We start from the raw sequence: 18,596 nt of genomic DNA, 5'->3' as shown, positions 1-18,596 counted from the left end.
GTGCTCATGCCCCACTGCTGAGAATGCAGGATGGCCCAGGAGTGCTCATGCCACACTGCTGAGAATGCAGGATGGCCCAGGAGCGCTCATGCCTGCTGCTGAGAATGCAGGATGCGCAGGAGCTCTCACCCCTGCTGCTGAGAATGCAGGATGCGCAGGAGCTCTCACCCCTGCTGCTGAGAATGCAGGATGGCCCAGGAGCGCTCATGCCACACTGCTGAGAATGCAGGATGGCCCAGGAGTGCTCATGCCTGCTGCTGATAATGCAGAATGCACAGGAGCTCTCACCCCTGCTGCTGAGAATGCAGTGGGCGTGGCCACCAGGGAAGACAGCTTGGCAGTTTCTCATGAAGCTACACGGAGTTTTACCATACTATCCACCAGTTGTGTTCCTAGGTATTTAGCCAAATGTGTGAACTCCGATGTCCACAAAAACCTATACATGAATGTTTCTAGCAGCCTTATTTATAATTGCCAAAATTTGGAAGCAACTAAGATGTCTTTCAAAATGTAAGCAGATAAACTACGGTGCATCCAGACAATGTAACACTATTCGGCACTAAAAAGAAATGATCAAGCCACGAAAAGACACGGAGGAACCTTAAATGCATATTAGTCAGTAAAGGCAGGCCCAGGGGCTGCATACTGCATGACTCAAAGTCTCCGACATTCTGGAAAAGGCGGCACTGGGGAGAGTAAAACAGTCAGTGGTTTCCAAGGGTTGGGGGAAGGAGGGATGAATAGGTGGAGCTCAGAGGGATTTTAGGGCAGTGAAGCAACTCTGTACGATACTATGATGATGAATACACGTCATTATACATTTGTCACGATTCATAGAATGTCCAACATCAGGAGTGAACCCTAATGTAACTATGGAAGCTAGTTAATAATAATGTATCAATATTTGTTCATCAATTATAATAAACGCACCACACTAATGCATGATGTTGATTCCAGATAAAGCGGTAGAGGTGTGGGTGCTTCGGAGGTACCTGGAAACTCTGTGCTTTCTGAGTAATTCTTTTCTCTAAAAGTAAAGCCACTCTAAAAATAAAGTCTGTGAAAAAGAAAATACTATTCCTCACCTGAAGACATGAAATTCTAACACGAGACACTGACTCGTACCAGTAAGTCTTCCATTGTGGCTCCACATGTAGCTTCATATAATTTTTCTTCGACCTAATCAAGACCATTAGTCTCTTAAATGGGTCTGGTTTCTCCCTATATTTTTATTTGCTCAAAACTCTACATCTTTGCTTTGCCACCTCTGAAAGTTACTAAAAATGTTACAAGATACCACTGGAAAATCAGAGGTGTTCAATATTTTATTGAGCATATACTAGACATTCAATGTGGCTTTACAAATTATAAAAAGACACATATGCACAAATAAAAGGCAGTATTTTTCAATACAAAGGCAAAGCATTAAACAGAGAAATATCTTAATTTATTAACTAACTTAATTTATTAACTAGTCTGCTTCAGCCTAAATTTTGTATATACCCGTAATTTAACTTCCTACGCATTTTGGTTGTAAAACATTGCTATTTCAAAAATTTGAAGTAATAGCTTTTTAGATAAATTATTTTAGCATTCATAAGAAAACATAATGATTGAAAATGCTTAACATTTTAAAAAATTATTGAGCCAATAAACACCATCTTCCCAAAGAAGCATTTTTAAGAAAATGTTCTTTATTTGTTTTAAATATTGACTTACAAAATTAAAGTATCCTTCTTTTTTTTCTGATGCAACATCAAACCAAAACAGAACAACAGACTTATTTCCAAGTTTCCAAACAAAAGAGAAAAAATGCCTTTTAGTTGAGACTAATCTTGGAAAATTTATTTCCCAAGTAAAGTTCAAAGAGTTAACGAGCCGTAAAAACACGAGGCTAGAGAGAACACTTCATGGTCAGGATTTAATTATAAATAAAGATAGCAGGCCTGTCTCCTATTTTCTGTGTATCGTCCCATCTTTTTAATAGTGTCTTCCAGTTTGCCAAATACTGCTGTGCATTTGAATGTGACCGCATGTGCCACCCGCTGTACACTTTGCAAAGTCTGACTCTGCATTAGAAGTGCTACAGTATCCATAATAAAGCCTGAAAATTCATTTGAGGCACTCTACCTTAGCTAAAACTTCCATTTCTGAAAACACATCAAATCCCCATACATGCAAGTTAAAGACAAATAACCCATTGCAGGATCTGCTATAAAATCTTAACTGTTGTATGTCACATGCAGTACACATGATGAGGAAGTACCCGATAAGCATGCCTGTGTGGGGACCCATGCAGTGGCGTGCAAACACACACAGGCATGCAGAGGGCCACAAAGAATGGGACAGAATGATTTATTCTAGGACTAATAACAAGATAGAGGGGTCTTTCAAGAGAAACCTCCCTGCTGGCCAAGGTGACAGGCACATTGCTGTGGCTTCATGAAAATTTGGATTTTTTTCTTAGTTAACTTCAAGAATCGCCAATGAAAAATAACTGTTTTATATAAAATATCCGTGGCCATGAAACAAAAGGTACATTTGGGGGAAATTCTCACTTTTGTCTTCAGTCAATATTTGACACACTGGGAGAAAGTTCGCTCCGATTCAAAATGGAAACTTATACCAAAGGTGAGAAATCCCTCAAGCCTCTTTCACTAATATCACTGTTCTTTACGGGACTTCAGAAGTGTTCTATTGTAAAGCGGCTTTTCACTGGGAAGACAGCTGGGACCTTGGGTGATTGCAGAAAGAAGGGTAATGCTGTTGGTAGTGCCGTCGGTGGGTCTGAGGACAGAGCAGGGGGCAATTTTAGCTTCATGCTGAGTCTTTTCTTGATAGGCTTTGTTTTCAATGCAAGCAATTCAAATCCAAGTCACACGGATAGAAATAATTCGATCTTGCTTGTGATGGACTCAAAATGCATGGATGGAAGGGTTAACTCTGAATGTGACTGTATCTGGAGATAAAACATTTAGGAAGTTAACTAAGGATGAATGAGGTCATCATAAGCTTGGGGCCCTGATCCAGTTATGAGTAATGTCCTCACAGGAAGACAAAAAGATCTAAGGAGAACATGAACGGAAGGCAATGGAGGGAAGGCCACGGAGGGGAGATCACAGAGGAAAGGCCACGGAGGGGAGATCACAGAGGAAAGGCCACGGAGAGGAGATCACAGAGGGAAGGCCACGGAGAGGAGATCACAGAGGGAAGGCCACGGAGAGGAGATCACAGAGGGAAGGCCACAGAGAGGAGATCACAGAGGGAAGGCCACGGAGAGGAGATCACAGAGGGAAGGCCACGGAGAGGAGATCACAGAGGAAAGGCCACGGAGAGGAGATCACAGAGGGAAGGCCACGGAGAGGAGATCACAGAGGGAAGGCCACGGAGAGGAGATCACAGAGGGAAGGCCACAGAGGGGAGATCATGGAGGAAAACCATGTGGGGGCCAGTTAGAGAGAGAGCCCTCACCAGGGCCAGCCCCACCAGCACCTTGAGCCCGGACTTCCAGCTCCGGGAGCAGGGATAGGATGCATACACATGGGCACATGCATGCAGCACCCCATTCCTGGGGAATGAATAAAATTCCTTAGCAAATACATTAACATTTTTTAAACTCACAGAGCAATCATTTCCTTGATTGTAACTATATTAATGCATTGTGCTTGGCAAATCAGTCCTCATCAATCAGCACTTGATAAGGGTGACCATAGTGAAACAGGATCTCATTAAATGTATGAACTTTGTCCTATCTGGAAGCAGGATGGGCTGGTAAAAATATTTGGGGTCCTGGTAAAATTCTTTACTACCCACCCAACATAAATCGTTAATTGCTCACAGCTAGGGAGCAGGTGGCTGTTGACAGGACAAGGAGGAGATGCTGGAGGTGGCGCTGTTGGGGGGTGCTCCCTGGTGTCAGGCCTCCGAGTCCAAGCCTGGCCATCATAGCCTTGGTGACCCGCATGCACACCTCTGGATGGTCTCCAGGAGCCGGAAAGTCTGACGTAACCACAAGTCACCAGGCGGCCACAAAGAGAAGTGAAACAACTTGTTCTGCCTCAACTAATTGCTCTCCCCCTGCAACCTGCAACCGCTGTTCCTGCTCAGCCTTGTGGAATTTGCCCTGGACACTGGGTTTCTCAAGTCCCCACCCCCATAACTGTGTAATTTACTGCACCCTCCCCTCTGCTTGCAACCGATACCCCCACCCTTATGATCACGCCTGTTTGTAATACATGAGCCCTACCCTTGTGACCATGCATCCCGTGACGCCCTCCGCTTCCCAAGACAGATCACCACCTTTAAGTGACCGCTTGCCCCAACCTATTAATCCAGCTCCTCTCCCACTGCCCTCTGTGGACCCTCTTTTCTGACTCAGCCTGCCCGCTCCCGGGTGCATAAACAGCCATCCTGCTCACACAAAGCCTGCCTGCTGGTCTCTATGTGAGCGATGTGCCTGACGCCCGGCTGGGAGGTGAGAGCAGGCAGGGATTCTCATCTTTGTGTGACCGCATGGGTTATTTCCAGAAGACGGCATGTTATTCATGGGCCATGTTAACTCTCCCTCGGTCTTTAACTAACTGACGGAAAGACCATGGAGACAGAATCACATTGAAATCTGTCTTACTATGTTACTGTTCTTTTCTCCTTTTTTTTTTTCTTTTTTGAGATAGAATCTCACTTTGTCGCTCAGGCTGGACTGCAGGTACAATCTAAGCTCACTGCAGCCTCCGCCTACTGGGTTGAAGCAATTCTCTTGCCTCACCTCCCGCATAGCTGGGATTACAGGCGTGTGCCACCACGCCTGGCTAATTTTTGTATTTTTAGTAGAGACAGGGTTTCACCACGTTGGCCAGGCTGATCTCAAACTCCTGACCTCTGGTGATCTGCCCACCTTGGCCTCCCAAAGTGCTGGCATTACAGGTGAGAGCCACCCCACCTGGCCCTAAGTCACTGTTAAGTGTGAATAGCAGAAAGGGGTATTTCACTCCATGTATGCTTCAAGCCATGTCCGTAATCACCACAAGACACACATTTCACGGCAACAGGTAAATCTTGGTCCTATTAGTCCTGTCACTACCATGTCTAGTTCCTGATTTCTCAAAAACCTAGTTACTATTACAATGAACATGCACGTGTACACACACACCCATACACATGCGTGCGCACACACCTCAGGGAGGTCTCAAGAGATGCCCTGAGTCCTTCCTATCTTCCAAGTCTGATGCCAAGCTCGACAAGCACGCCTGGAAGGTAATCCCACTCCTAGATACTGGGTGGACACAGGTGTATCCGACCAGACCAAACTCTGGGGCTTTTCTGTGAGGCCGGTCTCACCACGTTAGAGAGGAGATGCTGAAACCCAGAGAGGTAAAATGCATTGACCAGGATCGCACACTGGGAGCCAAGAACCAGCCCAGGGAGGTTCCGAGCAGCAGCAACCATAACCTGAAAGGGCAGAATGGCTCCAGGTGATGGCAGCTTTCAGGAGGAGGAGTGAACACACAACATCTCTCCAGCCACTGCGCTCCCTTGTGCAGAAAAGATGGCTTCCGGGGCAGGTGGTGTCCTAACGCACCTTCACGGTCCACGACGCCGACCACTCTCCCCATCTCCTCCCTGTGCCCAACGTGGTCCCTCCTAAATCCGACAGTGAGAAGGATGCAGCTCTGCCTGCAGGGTCCAGAGTGGAGACATGGCCGCTCTCCTGGTTCTCACTCTGGAAGCCCCATCTGTGAGCCTGAGAGAGCTTCTCCTGGTGCTGTTTGCCATGAGGTGGCTTCTGAAGCCACGTCCCCTGCGTGGTGGAGTATCCCTGGGGTGGGAGCACTCACAGCTGTGCACCACTGGGCCCCTTCCACGCGGTCAGCCTCAGAGATGCCCCAGAGGCCGGCAGCTCTGGAACTGAGTGTGTCTGTCAACCTGCGGGTGGCAGAGGAGGCTGGAAATCACAGATATGGCCTAAACCCTGGCCTCAGCCACGTAGAGATTGAGAAATGACCTTGCCTCTGAGACAGGCAGCTCCAAGTTCACAGGGCAATTCTAAGAAGCGGCTTAGAGAATGCATTAGAACACCCAGTGCTTTGCCTGGTGCACCATAAGCAATTATACACTAAATAAATATTCTCCATATCATGATGGCAACAACAATTCTACCAAGAAGGACGTCCACATCAGACCTTATTAGTTCAAGGATGAATCGAATGTCATTCATATTTAGAAAAGAAGTAAGGCAAAGGGCCTCCTTTCGTGGTGAGAGTTCAAGGCCTGTGGGTACATGTGTTGGTGTTTCCAAACCAGTTACATAGGGTCTGCCTTTATTACTATTTTCTGTACTTATGTTGAAAAGCTTCATTCTGATTAGTTAACCACAGTTTGATTGAATAGTGAAATCTGAGAATCAAATATGATTGAAATTAAAACCTTCTTTTATAATTACGAAAATTGGATGCATTCAGTTATGCATATTTTGGCAGTTAATTTATGTTTTTAAACAATACACTTTTACAGTCTACACTTACAAGGCGGTATTTGCTTTGATTTAGTATTTTAATCTCTTCAAATGACCAAAAATTAATAACTTATGAATCTAATTGGTATCTTGATGTTTGTGTAATGCCATATTTGAAAAACGGAATAAACAGGAAAAACTTAGAAATAAAAAAAGGATATACAATTTGTATCATTTTCCCCTAGGGAATGCATTTTAGCATGATTTAAAGCAGAATCTAAAGATAATTATCTTTTGGCAATAATGTTAGTATGTAAGATAAAACAAAGATTATCATCCCTAAATAAAGCAAAGAAGTATTTCCACTGTGGGGCTCCAGAAACTGCAGGGGTCCTGAACATCAAGGACTCTTCCTGGACATTGAACAGAACTCTGTTTAACGGTTTAGGGAGGAAGGCATTTTTCTCCCAAGCAGGAGGACGGTTTTCACAGATGACAAAGCTGGAAGCCTCTATGTTCTCTCCAGCTCACAAGCAAAACCTAACACAGTAAATGAAAAGGCCTCAGGGTCCTGGGGGCTTGGGCCTGGAGCACACTCCTAGGTTCGCCAAGGTGCATTTCAGGGGCCTCAAAGAGCCCTGGGCTTTGGGAGAGCCTGGGAGGAGGCAGGAAGCAGAGGCTTCCAGTGCCCACGTGGGATGTGCAATAAAGAAGAAGAAGCATCGGGCTGGGCTCTGCACCGTCTGTGAGGCCATGAAGAAGATTCCCGGGGGCGGGGCACAGGGGTCGCAGGGTGGGCCTGCCCAAGGATACAGAGCCGGACTCCCCTTAAAAGTGAATTGTCACTCCTTCAATCACACGGGAGGAGAGGAGCCCACAGCAGCTTCCCATGAGGAGGCCACAGTTCCATGGAGCTGGGAGGGCAGTGGCGCAGGGAAGAGCCCTGTGGGCAGTCCCACCCCAGCCGGGAGATGCCACAGAGCCCTCAGAGCTGAGCCCCCCACCTGAGTCCCTCCTTCCCTCCCGCACAGCTGCAGAGTCCCGGGAACACTTCAGCACCCCCAGCAGGGAGGGGGAGGCCTGGACTTGGCGGGGGGGGGTCTCTGTACTTGAAGGGGGTCCCCAGCCACAGTGGAGGTGATGCACAGCCCCACTCCGGCTGAGACCCACATGGCCCCGAGGCCCCAGGCCAGCGTGGACCCCACTGCACTCACAGGCCCTGACTTCAGCCTCCACCTCGTCCACACAGTGTCCCCAGCGTGTCTGGATCCAGACCACCCTGCTGGTAGGGGACCACCCGGTGCTGACTCCACCTTAAGAGGACCACCCAGGACACGGGCTCAGGGCGGAGAGGGGTCCACCTCAAGGGGCCTATGCCCTCCCTCTAAATCGAAGGGGGTCCCCAGCGGCCACTCCTTCCTGCTGGCTGGTGGGGATGGGTCTTTGCCCATCTGAATCCAATCTGACCTGGGTCTGAAGGAATTCAGCCTGAGCTACAGATCCCCATGTGGTTCACACCCCTCAAGAGGCAAGATTTGGGCTCCACAGTGCGTGCTATGAGTGGGACCTCTTAACATTAGCCCTGGACACTCCACACATCCATCCCAAATCCCATGGGGGAGTGGGGTGCTGGCTGAGGGAGGAGGAGCTCCCCTGGGCTTGCTGAGCCAGCACCCAGCCTCCTGTGTAGGTGATGACGGGAAGGTAAGGGTATCTCTGCTGGGACCCTGCAAGGAAGCTTGGTGGGGTGGGAGCTGCATGCTGACACAGCCCTTACGTCTTCTTCCTCACCCTGCTTTGCAACAAGCGAACCCCAGGTCATAGGACCCTGGATATTTGACAGGTGGACACAAGAGTGGGTGAATTTCTCTGCATGTTGAACAGCTTACAGTATGTGTGTTTTTTTTGTTTTGTTTTGTTTTTTAAACATCCAACATGAAGTGCCTTTAACCAGGTCCCATCCTGGTTGGCTAGAGATTGCAGGCCCAGTGGAGACATGTGAGCAAAGAAGGAATCGTCCCGACCTGAGGAACATGGCAAAGAGGAGGGGGAGCTGGGCTCAGGGAAGCCCTGAGCTGGGCTTGGACGGGTGCGCTGGGCAGACGCTGCTGTGAGCCAGGCCCACGTGGCGAAATCCACTTCCACTTTTTCTCAGGCCCTGCTTCAGCTTTCATTTTCCACTGGTATCATAGCAAAGGTCTTTTCAAAAATGCCAGCAAGAACTCGTGCCCAAGGGTATACACACTCCTCAGTGGGAGGGACCCCAGCAGCAGATCCCCTGTCCCTGGCATCTCAGGCAGGGTGAGACCCACTTCAAAAGCATGAGGTTCCAAAAAACCCAGGATTTAGATCAGAAGCAGACCTGACTGTGTCCCCATGTGACAAGGCTCTGTGGCAGCAGATGGCTCCATCAGGACTGGGTACTCAGTGCTAAGGAAAGCAACTGAACTCACCTTGCCAGCCAGCCACGAAAACCGAATCACCTCAACTGCCAGCCACACGGTCCGGCTGCGAGCTCCCAGGACTGTGTGTGCCCCACGCCTGGCCTTGTATCCTGGTAATCAGGGAGGGTCTTCCAGGACCCACTGCCCCAGAACGTCCTGTGCAGGCCTGAGGCGGCGCTGCCTCCTTCTGTGCCCTCCTCCCCAGCCCACCCCTGCCAGGCGCAGGCTGCCCAGGAGCCCAGCAGGACACTTCTAACTTCCTAAGTACAAAAGTTTCCACAGCAGCTTCTTGAGGTCCTGCATCTATTTCTGGCTTCTTTCACGTTCTCATCAGTGCTCGGTGTAATAGCAGCAGGACACCCCAAGGGGGTTAACTAATTGATGGAATTCAAGACAATTTTATCAACATGACTTTAAGAAACCTGCAGGCCGGGCACGGTGGCTCAAGCCTGTAATCCCAGCACTTTGGGAGGCCGAGGCGGGGGGATCACGAGGTCAAGAGATCGAGACCATCCTGGTCAACATGGTGAAACCCCGTCTCTACTAAAAATACAAAAAATTAGCTGGGCATGGTGGCATGTGCCTGTAATCCCAGCTACTCAGGAGGCTGAGGCAGGAGAATTGCCTGAGCCCAGGAGGCGGAGGTTGCGGTGAGCCGAGATCGCGCCATTGCACTGCAGCCTGGGTAACAAGAGCGAAACTCCGTCAAAAAAAAAAAAAAAAAAGAAACCTGCATACTTAAAGTATAACAAGATGGGGCTTATCTCGTCCCCCTGTTTTGGGGGAGACTGTGGCACCCGAAAACAACGTGATGGCAGCCTCACTGTGCGTCAAAGACGCGGACACCTGGTGGGGGACGGGCACAGATCACACGTAAGTTTTAACCAATTCCTCCCTTTGAATAATCATCCCACCAGAGTGTGACAGAGCTGGTCTTCCACCAGCTATCTTCCCATTCTTTCTCAGCGCTCCTCCCCATGGGTCCTGTCACTATGAGAAATGGTCGCAAATGGCACCCATGATAAAGAAACCGTCCTGTGAGCCTGGGTCCCTCCTCAGCTTTGACATGCCACGATCATATGCCTTTTTCTCTAGAGGAGATGTTTTTATCACGAATGTGTTATGGAACCCCAAGCACCTGGTGTTTGTAATTCATGAGTAGTGTTTGTTTTTTGTGAAGATGTTAGTAGCTTGCTCAAGTGAAAAAAAGAAGTTACAGCCTCTGCTTCAATATGTTAGATTGGTTTTTAAAAAAATCAGGCAGAAATCTAGAAAGTACTTAATATACCTGTAGGAAAGAGTACCAATTTGGCTTACATTTGTTTAAATCTTACATAATTAAAAGACTGTATCTTACAAAATGTTTTATCTGATAAAATCTTATAACTACTTTATAAATCTTCTATGAAAGGAGTAATAAAACAAAGATGAGTTGAGACAGTAAAAGAATTAACAGAATTTTACATTGATAGGAAAAACTGAGTAATGCACTTTAAAGTAACAAGTAACTTCAGATTTTACTCATTTAACATATTTTGATTTACATGATGAAAGTGATGATTTTCTGACTAAATGAGCCAGGAGAATATTTGATTTATATATTTATTGAATTTAAATCAAGTTAAGTCTAATAGGCAACCTCTAGGGGTGCCTAGATTATCTCTTTTCCATTTATTTATCAATTTGGTTAGTTTGTTTCATTCAGTTGGTTCAAAAAAAAAAAAAAAAAAAAGCAATGATACCACAATAAGGCCGGTGGAACACACGCTGGTACAACCCTTCATTAACTTAATAAGTATTTGTGTGGCTACTATGTGCAAATTTTCAAGTGTGACCACTCCCTACCTGCAGACCATCCCGGAGGGCAGTGAGGGGGCCGCCCTCGGTGGGCTCTGCTGGAGCCTGAGGTGAGCAACAGGAGGGGGAATGGGAGGTCTTTGCCAATCTAAATCCAGTCTGGCCTGGGAATGAAGGGTTTCTGCCTGAGCTACAGACCCCAATGTGGTTCAAACCCCACAGGAGGCCTGGCTGTACTGTGTAGCTGCCATGTGCCAATTTTCAGAGTAGAAGTATTGTATTTTCCTTTGTAAGAATAGTCCGTTTTTTAAAAAAACTACCATCATTACATGCTCCAAAGCATATGTGACCAGGTCTTCCCAGTGTGCCCTCAGGCATTTGGACGCATGGCAACCATGCTCTATGTTTGTGGTAACAAAAATCACTTTAGATTACTTTCACACAAATTCATGGGGGAAAATACTACATTTAGCTGATATAAAGAAACATCAGAGAAACAAAAAGCAATGCATTTTCCATTTGGCCCTTCTTATAAAAGAACATGAAAAAGTACTGACAAGCTAGGTAAATTTTTTTAAATACCCAAATTATTATTGTCAAAATCGTTTACATTTTCTCAAATAAATATGTCTACATCTACCAAAGATGATTATAGTCAAAGTATATTTTAAAAATAAAAATTAAGTATAAATGACACTCTTCTGATATTTGAAATTTCAATAACAGTGGTCATTATATATATATCCTATGGTTGTCATTTCATTGTTAAAACTTAATATTAGTTTTGATGTCCTAAAATACCAACTAGGTGTTTCTTCAGACCGTCAGAGAGAACGTGTAGCTGGAAAACTGATATTAAACACAAACATAGTCCACTCTCTTCACGCCCTGTGTCTACAAATCCACTCTGGGCTATCTTTTGTGCTCCACTCATCTCGGCTGACTTAAATCAAATTATAGTGCAGGGTAACTTCTGTAAACTGGAATTTCCTAAAACATTATTTTCAGTCCCACTAAATACCAAAAGCCTGCTCAGTTTTTACTGGTTAATTACCATTGGCAGGTCACTTGAAGTCTTGGAAATCTGCAAGTGGCAAGTGAGAGGTGAGACACAGAAATGTTCTTCCACAGGCTTCCATGAAGCTTAATCTGACAATGCCTTAAATGGTTACATTCGCTCAAAAAAAAAATGTGTATTTCCTAGCCTGTCATGGTGGCTCAGGCCTGTAATCCCAGCACTCTGGGAGGCCGAGGTGGGCGGATCACTTGAGGTCAGGAGTTTGAGACCAGCCTGGTCAACATGGTGAACGGCTGTCTCTACTAAATACAGCAATTAGCTGGGTATTGTGGCAGGGGCCTATAATCACAGCTTCTCAGGAGGCTGAGGCAGGAGAATCGCTTGAACCCAGGAGGCAGAGGTTGCAGTGGGCCCAGATTGTACTGCTGTACTCCAGCCTGGTGACAGAGCAAGACTTTCTCTCTAAATAAATAAGTAAATAAAATAATGTATATTTCCACAAAAAAGCATTTACAAGAATTGTACATTTGTTTTTCAAATTCAGTTTAGGTGCTAACATATTTATTCTCCTGTGGTTTTCAAGATCTACCAGTGTACTAGTCCGTTTTCATGCTGCTGTAAACAGCTCCCCAAGACCAGGCAATCTATAAAGGAAAGAGGTTTAATGGACTCACAGGTCAGCATGGCTGGGGAGGCCACTAGAAGCTCACCATCATGGCGGAAGGTGAAGGGAAGCAAGGCACCTTCTTCCCAAGGCGGCAGGAAGGAGACGTGCCCAGCAAAGAGGTTAGAGCCCCTTATGAAACCATCAGATCTCGTGAGAACTCACTCCTACTGTGAGAACAGCAGGGGAACCCACCCGCATGATTCATCACCGTCGCCTGGTCTCTCCCTTGACATGTGCAGATTATGGAGATTAAAATGCAAAATAAGATTTGGGGGGGATACAACGCCTAACCATACCATACAGTGTTTTCAGTAATCTCTCATGTACAAGTTTGTATGAGACAGAAATAAATAAAATAACTTTTTAAAAATGGGGTGACAAAATTGAACAAAACCCAGTGCCAAAAGTTTACAAGACACATACAGAGATTAGTATCTCCATACAATAGGATATTGTATGGAGAAATATCCATACCAATGCTATAACAAGCGTTTCTGAGGAAAATGTTATAAATAGGTGATAAATGTTTCTGCCATGTGTGCCTTTAGGGCTTGCGCTTCCTCATCTCAGCCCAGAAGGTAAAGCAGCAAGAAGACACCACACAGCTAAGACTCGGGGCTGGAGGCGGTGATCTCAGAACATCATGGGGCAGCAGTCACATGCTGACCTGCCCTGGCTCACCTGATCGCATCACGCTAGCTCTGCAGGTGTCAGTGAGTGGACAGGACCACTATAGGCTCGCTGTGGCCTTCTGAGGGGGCTGCTAGCTTAGGGAGACCCAGGCATTCCCATCAAGGGTCCTTCTTAGGTTGGGTCTGTAAGAGGCATGGGTGGGTGAAGGGAGAATCGAACCACTCCTGGTGTCCTGAACTTTAATCAACCTTCTGATTTTTTTGTAAGCAAAAGAATATATGGATGCATAAACACAGATAAAGTTTTAATGCATAAACAGCCTCTGTGAATGTTTGCAATTTTTTCACCCAAAGCTGATCATAGAAAATTCAAGCTGTTACTAATTCCGTGTTTACTCAGCAGCTGAACGACTTGAAACCTACACAGCTGCTTCCCTTTAATGAGAATCTGTGAAATCCTCATTTGAAAAGGCAATGAGAAGCGCACAAGCAATCAACTGAGAGCCTAAAGGAAAACTACAGAATAAATCCGTCCCCACAGTCAAAATCATTAACCCAAGATGAAGCAACCCATTACTGGTCTTCAAAATGTTACAGCAGTTAGCTGTACAAGGCAGAAGGTCTCTCAAACACTGTATTGTAGCAAGCAAAATGCACATGATGTGGAGGATTTTAAATTAGCAAAGTGGTTTAACATCTCTGAAATTAGGTCAAAAGGAAATACTTATTAACAAACATCTCCATTTTTATACCTAAAGCTATAGCTTATTTGACATCTACAGAAAAATCTTTTAAAGAATTTAGAAAATTTAATTTTAAAACACCAAGTTTTACAACATATGCTAGTGATCAAATCTTAAGAATTATCTTCAAGACTGAGTAACCAAGGGAAAATATTTACAGTTGGCCCCTGAACAGCAGGCTTTTACGTCATGGGTGCACTGTGGCAAGGACATTTCCTTCACCTCTGCCACCCTAGACAGAGGGCCAGGCCCTTCTCTGTTTCCTCCTCCTCAGCCTACCCACCGTGAAGAGACGAGGAGGCGGGCGACCGTTATGACGACCCACACCCACTTCATGAGTAGTAAATGTATTTTCTATTCCTTGTGATTTCTAATCACATTTTCTTTCTTTTCTGTTTTTGTAAGAATACAGTATATAATACATAAGACATACAAAATATATGTTAACCACTGTATTTTGGGTAAGGCTGCCAGTCTGCAATAGGCTATTACAGTTAAGTTTGGGGGAGTTATAAGTTACACTGAGACCTTTGTGCCAGGTCTCTGCCCCGACCCCCTTTTCATTCAAGGGTCAATTGTACTATACACTTAACTCCAAGAAAATAACGCATGTTCTAGATCCAGTAAATCACTCCTTACAAAGTGACACTGGACACCGTCTTACCTGAATTCTTATTGGTTTTGTTCTGCCGACTTTTAACCTGCTCAGTCCAAAGGGTAGGGTAACGTGATGCAATATCTGTGAACCAAAAGAAAGCAATCAGCATCTTTAACTCATCCTGACAGTGCCATGTCCTGAGTTACATAGTGCAGCAAGTTGTCCAAAAGCTAAAATGAATCAATATAACACACGTTGAACATTTTAAAAGAAATAGTTACAATGATTATATGCGTGAGACAAAAGGAAATCATAATATACATTTTAAAATATTTTTGGCATTTTTTTCTCTATCCAAAAGTATAATTAAAAGGTGTTTGGAGAATTCACTGTGAAAAAATCAGGTTTTAGATAAATGCCCAATGTATAAAAACATGTCGTTGTGTAGTTAAAATGGCTATTCACATAACATACAAGGTTTTCAATCAGTTAAAAGATTCAATACAAATGCAATATGTGAAATATAACTTTTGCCCAAAACTTTTCAGGAATACCCTTTTTGTAGTAATATTGTTTAACAAATAAAATTGAATGGTCTGGGTGCAATGATTGCTCACGCCTGTAATCCCAGCACTTTGGGAGGCCAAGGTGGATGAATCACCTGAGGTCAGGTGTTCAAGATCAGCCTGGCCAACATAGTGAAACCCTGCCTCTACTAATACAAAACAAAAGCTGGGCTTGGTGGCAAGCACCTGTAGTACTCGGGAGGCTGAGGCAGGGGAATCACTTGAACCCAGGAGGCGAGGGTTGCAGTGAGCTGAGATCGCTCCATTGCACTCCAGCCTGGGCAACAAGAGAAAAACTTCATCTCAAAAAAAAAAAAAAAGAAAACAAACAAAAAAGGAAGGTAGTGCAGGTCACAGTGTCAGGACACAGACCCTGAAGCCCCCTGGGTTTGAATGTCATTTGCTGTTTACTCCCAGGTGGGCTTGAGGTCATCACTGCAGGGCCGTCACCTGTGGAGGGGATTCCGAAGGCCAGGGACGCAGGGACGCAGGGACGCAGGGACGCAGTGTGCGGCACTCAGGGCCATGCAGCCTTAGTCGTTATCATTTGCAAAGCACAGTGCAGTTCTATGTTTTAACGTTTGGCTAATGTATACTATGTATTCCTTATACTTTGCCTTTAAATTCAGGTCCCCTTTGACTTGAGAATGTTTTATAGGATGGCAAGTATAAAGGTACGTATTAAAGGTAAAAATAGGAAATCTATCCTCGTTACGACTACTTGTAAAGATGTGAAATGCCAACAGGGAAGACGGTCATGCATTTTATGTTATCCAAACTGTGACATGTCACTTAGAAACGTGTGTTTAACGAAACCCTCATGAGAATGCACCATGGCAATATCCGAAAATCACTGCTCCAACTACATCATGAAGAACAGTGGGTGCCCTCCTGAGGCTGGGCACGGCCAAACGCAGTCTGTTTCTGCTGTGAGTTTGCTCTCTTATCCCTGTCTAAGGCGCCCATCATGATGTGCAGATACACATTTACACAGTGAAGTATTTCTACAGCCAAGCCAGTGCATATTCCCGGCATCTCACGGCTACAGCACGGGTGTGTGTCCAGGAAATGTGCATATGCAGCCCACTGTCATTTCATCATTGACTGTGTTCCTGCTGCTGAGTGCCGTCGTCCATCCCGCATGCCTGCAGCTTTGCAGCCTCTGACCTCCTCTCCCCATTTCCTCCATCCCACCCTACCCTTGGTGGCCAGCTTTCTGCCTGCTGTTTCCTTCTTCTCACTGTTGGAGTTTTTTAAATAGATTCCACATACAAGTGAGATTATGTGGTCTTTTCTCTCTGCATCTGGCATGTTACAATCCATACTGAATGGAGCTCTAACAAGATGACTCGCCCCACTTCCCAGCTCCACACCGGCCCTCACGCTCCTCCCCAGTGCAGGCTGTGCGATCCCCGCCCAGGCTCACCTTCTTCATCTCCTTGAGGCTGAGTCTCCAACGCCGGAGCTGCGGCATCATCTGAATTCAGAACGGAAAAGATTTGCAAGGAGACTACAATTATGAGAGTAAGTGAGGTAAGTGTGCATACAGGTTGGTGCTAAGGTCTTACACTCAACCCCCACAGATCAAACACAAGAGCAACCCCACACAGTCCCGACCCGATGCCCGGCTGCCTCGGGGGTGAAGCTACATCACCGCTTGCGTCAGCTGCTACTTAAAATGCTCCAGGCTAGACGCTAACCTAACTTCCACGCGGAAAATACCCCATCAGTTCTAAACCATCAGGGCCAATCATAGGCCATAGGGCAGACGAGGAAGGAATCCAAATAATTAGAGCAAAGAAAGGCTAGCATTGGGAAAGGAAAGTCATGAATTTGGGTCACTAGAGGGTACAGAAGAGGGCCTGGCAGGGACCGGGGTGAGCAGAGCCTGCATTCTTAACAGGCCCCCTGTCTTCACCAAGAGAAAGGCAGGATTGGAGAATCCTGGACCCTGCCACACCCTTGGCCCTCCCTGTCTCCACTGCTGCTGTGGAATAATCTAAGCGAGGATGTGAGGGGCACGGGGTCAGGGGGTGGGGTGAAAGTGATGAAGAACGGAGGAAAGCGTGGGCCGGGGCGTCACAGGCCCCGCACCACCCATGGACACGCGTTTTCCAAGTGAATCGTCTGTATTTAATGAATTGGCACACATGCTTTGGGTTCCCTGGTAAAGCAGGAGGTTTTACATGGCTCAGAGGCCTGGCAGGATGGCAGGGCACGTGAGCCAGGACCCCTTCTCTAGACATTCAGGGACCCAGCCCTGGAAGCGACCACAAGGCACTGTGGTGCTCTCAGGATCATTCTTTTTTTTTTTTTTTCCACTGAAGCTTGCTTATGTCATTTTGTTAAATAGTAACTTTCAGATTGAAATTCAGGAAAAGGTGGCAAAGACAAGGGCCGGCTACAGAGATAACTAAGTCATCAACTCCCCAGGGATCTGAAGAACAAAGTTTCTCATGAGGCTTTTTCGGGGGAAAATCAAAACAGATTGTCAAAAAATTTTAACATTGAGCAATCTCTCAAAAACAGTTTGCTAGCTATCAAAATACTGACAAAAATGTAACAACAGTTATTTGAAATATCCAAGTCTAACACTGATAATAACAATAAACTAGGAATATTTTGTGGTTGACTATTTTACAATCTTCTTCCAAGAAAATAAAACAAAATGGGAAACATATTTTAAGCACAAGAACATACAAAAAGTCTTAAAAGGACATATTTGAAATTTTTTGGAATGAGGACAATCGAATACATTATTACTGTTCTGTATTTTTCCTGAGGCCTCACCAAGTCACCACTCTGGGGCCACCAGCCCATTCTCCCGTCACTGGAGCCAGGCCAGCCTGAAAGCTCAGCCTGGGTGGCACACAGGGAGGGCAGGTGTGACCTGAGGACAGGGTGAGTGTCGTGGTCCATGCCCGATCTTCCTCCCAGCCCTGATTCTGGGCACCAGAGGCTGCTCCCCACCCTGCCCTGACCATGCTTTCCTCCTCAGCCGTGGGCATCCTCAGGCCCTACTCCATGCCCCGTCCCTCACAGACGGGGTGGCTCTGTCCCCACAGAGCAAGACCATTGGAAATAAAACAAAAATAAATAAAACACAGGAAATAAATCACAAATCTCAAAGAGCTGTGTGTTGGTCATTTTCCCCATTAGTGTGGGAAGTGTCTCAGTGTCTCACTTGCGTCTGGAAGCTAGCTCTGTTGCTTAATCGAGGTGTCCCCTCTGCGTATGCAGGCCTAGACCACAGGCCTGGGAGGGGGGCGTGTTCTTTCCTTAACTCACTTTCATGCCCATGTTCCAATTCCTCCAGATTTTTTTTTTACAGTGGGTACAATAAATATCATAATGAGCAGGATTCGGCACGCTGCCTGGAAGAAGACAGGCCTTCCGCCTTCTCCTCCCTTTCCACGTGGGATGAATCTTTCCAACCACGAGCATCATCCCTTCTTTGCTCTACAAATGTCAACACACCCACCCCATTATCTTCTCGGCTGGATTCACGCAGCTCACATCATTGCTCTGCCAACCTCACCCCTTCTTCTCCAAAAGTAAACCCTTTCCCCACCCAGCGTTCCCATTAGGACTGCCATTATTTTTCGGCTGGAAAAACGAGCTATTTTCTTTGACTGTGAGGCTTCCTCTGTCCCAGCTCACACCTGTTATGTATTCCCCTT

The 18,596-nt window shown here is 46.0% G+C and overlaps 1 protein-coding gene across 2 annotated transcripts in view; it reads right to left on the bottom strand.

Moving 5' to 3' along the window:
* The window catches only part of SMOC2 (SPARC related modular calcium binding 2), a 190,635-nt gene that overhangs the window by 81,430 nt on the left and 90,609 nt on the right, over positions 1-18,596 (bottom strand). Inside the window, exons 6-7 of one of the 2 annotated variants that reach the window (XM_032267086.1) lie at positions 16,343-16,426; positions 14,417-14,491 (exon numbers count right to left, since the gene is read on the bottom strand). In XM_032267086.1, the coding sequence (XP_032122977.1) occupies positions 14,417-14,491; positions 16,343-16,426 (159 nt within the window). The remainder of the gene's footprint in view (positions 1-14,416; positions 14,492-16,342; positions 16,427-18,596) is intronic. The other variant, XM_032267087.1, reaches the window with a different exon arrangement.

The sequence above is a fragment of the Sapajus apella genome, unplaced genomic scaffold (assembly GCF_009761245.1).
Source record: "Sapajus apella isolate SASKATOON/1434 unplaced genomic scaffold, GSC_monkey_1.0 scaffold165, whole genome shotgun sequence".
In the NCBI taxonomy this organism is placed as follows: domain Eukaryota; kingdom Metazoa; phylum Chordata; class Mammalia; order Primates; family Cebidae; genus Sapajus; species Sapajus apella.
This window is presented reverse-complemented; position numbering and strand designations above follow the sequence as displayed.